Genomic DNA, 7,500 nt, shown 5'->3' with positions numbered 1-7,500 from the left:
ATACATTCCTTCACAGACAAATAGATACACAAAATATTAACCACAAAGTAGCATTACAAAATGAAAACACACACACACACACACACACACACACACACACACACACACACACACACACACACACACACACACACACTAATGATAAGTCGGGAGCGGGAGGCGGGAGGGTGGTGGCGCCAGTGATGGTGATGGTGGTGGTGGTGAGATAGAGACAGGAAGAGAGGAAGGGAAAGGACAGGAGGGCTGGGAAACACCTGGACAGGGCAGGTGTTGAAGCGCTAATGACTTGACATTTTGTTCCCGCCCCTTGGAATTTGAACCCTAAATATCCCTAAAATGTCCCTAAAAATGCCCCCCAAAAATAAGGGATAAATAAGCAAATAAATAAGATCAGGAACAATGACACTTTTACGATTCATGAACGAACATAAATTCTCAACTTAAACCCTGACTATAAAAATATCCGTAAGGTACTCCTGAAATAAGGAACAGATGAACTAATAAATAAAACCAGGTACAAAGACACTTCAAAATTCTCGTTCAAAATCTTTATAATGTCTTCTAAATTTCGGTGTTTCGGTTTATGATTAATTTTTCCCCTAATTTTTCTGAGGTTGGGGCTTAAAGAGAGGACAATAACGAGGCGTCGAGGGAAGGAAGGTGTGGAGGTGTGAAGGTGTGAAATGTAATTAAGGGAGGACAGGCAGGTGTTCAAACTGTCAGATGAACGCGTGAGGTGTGTGTGTGTGTGTGTGTGTGTGTGTGTGTGTGTGTGTGTGTGTGTGTGTGTGTGTGTGTGTGTGTCTGTGTGTGTAGATGTGTAAACTATCTGTCTATCTATCTATCTATCTATCTATCTATCTATGTATTTATCTGTGTTTATTGAATCTCTCCTTCGAACACACACACACACACACACACACACACACACACACACACACACACACACACACACACACACACACACACACACACACACACACACATACACACACGTGCTCGATTTTTTTTTTCTTTTTTGTGTGTGTATGCCCGCCCGACCTCACACCTTCCTCACCTGCATTTAATACAATGAGTAATGACCCCTCTTAAACTTCCTCCAGAGACCATCCTTCCCTCCCCTCCTTCCCTCCCTCGCTCCCTCCTTGCTTCTAATTGCCCCTAAGTCTTTAAGATGAACTACTGATCACGAGCCGTCATTGTCTGTGGTGCTAAGGGAGGGAGGTGTGAAGTGCTTAAGGGAGGGAGGGAAGGGAGAAGGGAGAGGGAGGGAGGAAGGGAGAGGACGGGAGGGATTGGCAGGTGTGAAGGACTGAGGTAGGAGAGGAGAGGATACAGAGGTGTGAAATGAGGGAAGGAGAGAAGATGGGGAGGAGAGAGAGAGCAGGAGAGGTGTGAAAAGGGAGGAAGGAGAGGAGAGGTGAGAATATGGGGAGGGGGGAGGTATGTGGATTAGAGAGGAAGGCAGAAGGGGAAGGTTTTGAAGAGAGAATGAGGGGCGGGGAAAGAGAGGAGGAGGAGGAGGAGGAGGAGGAGACGGAAAACTATTATTACTTCCCAAATTTCCAACATCTGTTTTCTTCTTCTTTTCTTTCTTTTCTTTTTCTTTTATTATTTTCCTCATTCACATTTTTTTCTTTGCTCACTTTATTCGGTTAAATTTATACTTCTATTGTAGTCTCGTCTTTGTTTTTATTTTTGAATACATTTTCTTTTCTTTTCTATTATTGGCAAACTTATTTATGTCTCATTTTTTCTTACTTCGTACAAATGTATCATTGCATCGCATTGTTTTGTCTTTAATTTTCTTGTTATTTTCTTGTAGGTGTCTTTTTCTCTCTCATTTTCTGTTCGCAAGCCTTTCTTTCCTTTTTTTCTTATTTGTCTCTTTTTTCTTACTTCGTACGAATTTATCATTAAATCGCTTTGTTTGGTCTTTCTTTCTTATTTTTTTTATTTTGTTATAGGTGTCTTTTCTCTCTCATTTTCTGTTCGCAAGCCTTTTTTTTTGTGTTTATCTACGTGAAATATATAATTCTCTTTCATAGCCTTGTCTTCCTCCCCATTACTTTTCTTGTGATTGCGTTTATATTTCATTCATGCACAATCTTTCTTTAACGTTTACATTCTCATACTTTGCTCAGTTCATCTACATAAAACCCTACAATTTATTCGCAACACCACATATTTCATCACATTTATTCATTATTATTTACTAAATCACACAGGTTTGCTTATCAATCATTATCACTCTTTTCATTTTTTTTCTTAAGTCTTTTCTTATCTCTCTTCTTATTTGCAAGCCTTTCTTTTCCACATTTTTGCAGTTTGTCTATGTAAAAATTCATTATTATTTTACATAGTCTAGTCTTTCTTCTCATTATCTTTATTGCAACTGCATTTTTCTCTTTCATTCATCCACAATCTTTCTTTAACTTTCATATTATCATACGTCACTCAGTTTATCTACGTAAAAGTATATTATTTCTTTGCATTACCACATATTTCCTTTTATCTACTCATTATCATTACTCTTTACTTAATCATGCAGGTTTGCCAGTCAATCATTACCAGTCTTTTGTTATATTTACACGTATGTTTTTTTTATTTATTTTTTTTCTCCCTTCCTATCTACTAGCCATTTCTTTCCTCTTTATTTTGAACTTTATCTGTGTAAAAATGTGTCTTGTCTTTTTCTTCATTATTTCCTTGTATCTTCCCTCATTCATTCACAATTTTCTTTATTCTCTATTTTTTCATCCCTTTACCAACTTTATCTGCATAAAGACACACTATTTCATTGTATCACGACATCTCTCCTCTTATTTACTCATCTTTTTTTTATCAACTCAATCGCTATCACTATTTTTTCTTGAAAATATAGCTTTTTCTCTCGTTTTCCTATTTGCAAAGTTATTTTTTAGCTTAAATGTGTAAAAATATATTATTCTCTTGCGTACTATTGTCTTCTCATAATTTCTCTTGTAAAAGCATTTTCTCTCATTCATTCACAATCTTTCTTTGCCCTTTTCTCATACTTTGCTCAGTTTATCTACACAAAAACGCAATAATGCATAATATATTCGGTACACTATTTCATTGTATCACCACATCTTTCCTCTTATTTACTCATTACTATTCTTTACTAACTCGTACAGGTTTGGCGGTCAATCATTATCACTTCCATTATGATAAGAAGGTCGGCGTGCAAGGTGACTCACTCCACACAAGGCAGCTCCTGTTTTCCTGATATCATCTCAGCGCCTCGTCCATAACATTGATCTATCCAATGCTCTCCCTAAGCCTTCGATCCTATTCCTGCTCCCTGCCTCGCTCGTAAGCCTGTTCCTCTCGCCCGATTCCTTATTTGTGAACCTGTTTATGCCAATCACTTCTTACCTCTATATTCATCTAACTTGAATCCATTTGGGCAAGTCGTAGCTTCCTTATTTATTGAATCTAATCTCTTTTATACTTTTTTTTTTTTGCTTAATGTTTCACGAGTGTTTTCATTTGTTTTCGTTCGTTTTCTTCTTGTGTTCGTGTGCATGTGTCTAATTTGAATCGATTGGCAGTTGTTTATTTAGTTTCATCTGTAGTTCCTTTTCATATACTTTCTCATTAGTTTTCGTTCGGTTTCTCTCTTGAGTTTGTGGACGCACTTTCTAATTTGAATCCGCTGTCAGTTATATATTCTGTTTAATTTATAGTTTCTTTTGTATACTTTCTCTCTCTCTCTCTCTCTCTCTCTCTCTCTCTCTCTCTCTCTCTCTCTCTCTCTCTCTCTCTCTCTCTCTCTCTCTCTCTCTCATCTTTAGTTTCTTTAATATTTCCATTTTTCTTTAATCTTTCACGAGAACCATCGTAAACTTATATTCTTACCATTCCTGATTTTACTTTATTCCATCTCGTCTATTTGATATTTCTATTAGGTTTTCTCTATCATCTTTAGTACTTTTGAATTGGTTCTCATCACTTTTCACAATTAACTATACAATTTACTGTTATTTTCCTATTTTTCCGTATCAACTTCGGTGTTTCAAGAATAACGCGTTCAATTTTCGTACATTAAGTCAATGTTTATCATCTGTTGAGTGGAATGCGTTGTTGTTTTTCTTTCTAGTCTTATCATTATCACCAACCCTCTCTCTCTCTCTCTCTCTCTCTCTCTCTCTCTCTCTCTCTCTCTCTCTCTCTCTCTCTCTCTCTCTCTCTCTCTCTTTCTCTCTCTCTGTTTGTCTTTTGTTCCTGCCTAACCATCTTGAGTCTGACAACACTCAAGCCTCTTACACAGTCCAGCAACACCACGCCACTTCCTGCTGCTATCAGTGACCTCACCTCCCCCGCTCTTCCTCCTCCTCCTCTTCCTCCTCCTCCTCCTTCACCTCCTCTCTTCTTTTGTTGATGTTCTTTTCTTGTTCTTATTTTTGTTTTGTTGTTGTTGTTCCTTTTATTCTTCACCCTTAATTTGCTATATTTTCTCCTTCTTCTGACTATCCTCCTCCTCTTTCTCCTTCTCGTTTTCCTTCTCCTCCTTCTCTTTTTCCTCCTGTTTTTCCTCCTCCTCTTCATCCTCTTCACACACACACACACACACACACACACACACACACACACACACACACACACACACACACTAAAACTCACCCAATCTCACTTTCGGTCACCAACAGTAGGTAAACAGTAAAACAGTCGTAACAGTAGGCATCAGTATGAGTAGGAATCAGAATGCTATCTTTAATGAGCCTAAGAACATTATCACAAATTTTATCTTCGGGCACTTTTCGCCATTTATTCTTTTCACTCTCGCGTCTTTGTTGTGTAAAGGGATAAAATAATAGAAGAAAACGAAGTAAGGTTTCATACAAAGGCTTCCATTCCTAAACACGTGATTCTCTCGTCACGATTGGTTTTAAAGGTCATAGAGGTGATTATTAAGCTGTAATGGCTGTCTTCCTTTTTTTTTTTTTCATAGTAACTGTAAATCCTAGTTAACCCTTTGAATGTTGTTAGGTACATCTTTCATTAACCATAAACCACTGAGATATTTCCTTTCGTTGTACAGCCACGTTTGGATATTATATAAGCAGACACTGGAAAGTTCTTTTAATCCTTATTCCTGTAGGTGCTTGTAAAAGGTCGTGTATTGTGCTTGCATTATTGTAAATTGTTGGATGTCACAATGGAAGGTTTACATCATTATCAGGTGCTTTCAAACTCTGGAATTCCGTGTTTGCTTTTGCACTTCCTCTTACCTTCGGCCTGTATCAAGACAATTCCCAAATTATGGATGATCTCTTTTTCTTTTTCTTTTTCTTTTTCTTTCTTTCTTTTTATTTTTTTTATTTTTTTTGCTGCATTCTATAGGGACCGTCACACTGGGGCTTTTTTTTATGTAACCTTTTGTTGGCCTAGTCTAGAGCTTAGGGTAGAGTCGTGAAAACTCCCTTGAAAATCTGACTAACTTGCACTAGAACATGAGAAGAGTAATCGGAATAGGATGACAAAATGTTTAAAAATAAGTGAAGTCCGTATTTTCAAACCCTTTCCTTTTTCTCTCACCAGGACTGTTTTCAAAGGGCACGGGAATGATTAGTCAGGTTTTTATGAGTGTTTTCTCGTGCCGGTGGTGCAGCATCTTTGCTACACTATCACTCTATCATGAAACAACCCTTGAATCTCTCACTGGCTTCCACTAGAGTCTGTGAAAAGTAGCTGAGATAAGACCAAGAGACGTTTGCTAATACAGGCCTAAGTGCTTCCTTACGTAAATAGATACAGGAGGTGTGGTTGTAATAAGATAATAGCTAAACATTAGATCGATCGATCGATCGATAGATAGATAGATAAATAGATAGATAGATAGATAGATAGATAGATAGGATATACTAATAAACTGGAGGTTACATAAAGCAATATGAAAGTAGATAAAGAATTAGAAACTTTAATAAATGAATACATGAAAAAAAATATGTGGTTGAGGAATAAGATAGATAGACATATTTGAGAATAATAAATAAACAAATAAATAAATAAATGAATACACACATATTTCTGAAAATAAATAGAATATACCTGTACTAAATATTATCTACGTAAACTGATATATAAATAAATAAAACCAACACATAAATAGATAACTAAACATAATAACCCCAATGTGACACGAAGCACTGCTGCCTGCGCTTAGAATGCATAACCATGAAAGAAAACGAGGAAGGGCGTGATTCCTGCTTACCTGCCTTGGGAGAGCAGCGTCCAGCCAGCCATGTAGCCGCCGGGTGTGACGTAGCGCAGGCCAGGTGTGTCAGGCAGACGAAGGCGAGGGAAGCAGGTGCCCACCGCGTCCTTGTCCCCCGTGCTTGTGCCTGTAAGCAGTCCGCACAGGGGCCGACGTTAGCTGTGTGTGCCACTCCCTATTGTAAGTGTGCGTATGTGTGCGTGTGTGTGTTGCTTCTGATGATGGTGGTGGTCGTGATGATGATAATGACGATGACAAAAGAATAGTAGAAGCAGTAGTAGTAGTAGTAGTAGTAGTAGTAGTAGTAGTAGTAGTAGTAGTAGTAGTAGTAGTAGTAGTAGTAGTAGTAGTTGTTGTTGTTGTTGTTGTTGTTGTTGTTGTTGTTGTTGTAGTAGTAGTAGTAGTAGTAGTAGTAGTAGTAGTAGTAGTAGTAGTAGTAGTAGTAGCAGCAGTAGTAATAAAAGTTATAATGACAAAAACAATAAATAGAGTAAAAAGTTGAATTATTTGTGATTTTTTTTATCTGTAGTTTTAAAAATATTTTCTTTATTTTCTTTTTCTTCGTTTTCTTTCTTGATTTATAGTCTCCCTATGTGTGTGTGTGTGTGTGTGTGTGTGTGTGTGTGTGTGTAATAATAATAATAATAATAATAATAATAATAATAATAATAATAAATAATAATAATAATAATAATAATAATAATAATAATAATAATAATAATAATAATAATAATAAACGGTTTATTCAGGCAGTTTACAAACTGAAAATGTACAGAGGGGATGGGAAAATACTTAACATTAATCCTAAAGCTAAGTCTAATCTAGAAGCGAAATACTATTGATTGATGGCTCGCACCATGGTGGGAATCGCGCTGAGTCTGTACCGGTCCGTGAGCAGCGCCTTGAGGGGCGTTACCTTGTTGTGGTGTCTTGTGGCACGGATCAGGGGAGGCGCGTCAGGCGGCAGTGTGTGTGTGTGTGTGTGTGTGTGTGTGTGTGTGTGTGTGTGTGTGTGTGTGTGTGTGTGTGTGTGTGTGTGTGTGTGTGTGTGTGTGTGTGTGTGTGTGTGTGTGTCTATCAATCTATCTATCTATCTACTCACATGCTTTAGGAAGAGGAGGAAGAGGGCACACTGGAAGTAATAGGAAGTGGAGAAAAAAAAAAGAAAAACGAGGAAGAAAAGAGGATGATAAAAATTCGAATAGTACCAGAAAGTAAATGAATAGATAAAAAGATTCACATCGAGTAGCAACAACAAT

At 37.4% G+C, this 7,500-nt stretch overlaps 1 protein-coding gene across 1 annotated transcript in view; it reads right to left on the bottom strand.

Annotated features, from left to right (window-relative positions):
* Positions 1-7,500, bottom strand: part of LOC135112363 (uncharacterized) — a 28,833-nt gene that overhangs the window by 15,175 nt on the left and 6,158 nt on the right. The window contains exon 4 of the mRNA XM_064026753.1: positions 6,239-6,368. Coding sequence (XP_063882823.1) covers positions 6,239-6,368 — 130 coding nt within the window. The remainder of the gene's footprint in view (positions 1-6,238; positions 6,369-7,500) is intronic.

This window comes from Scylla paramamosain, chromosome 23, assembly GCF_035594125.1.
Source record: "Scylla paramamosain isolate STU-SP2022 chromosome 23, ASM3559412v1, whole genome shotgun sequence".
Taxonomy (NCBI): domain Eukaryota; kingdom Metazoa; phylum Arthropoda; class Malacostraca; order Decapoda; family Portunidae; genus Scylla; species Scylla paramamosain.
The sequence above is the reverse complement of the archived record's forward strand: the minus strand, read 5'-3'. Positions and strand labels throughout refer to the sequence as shown.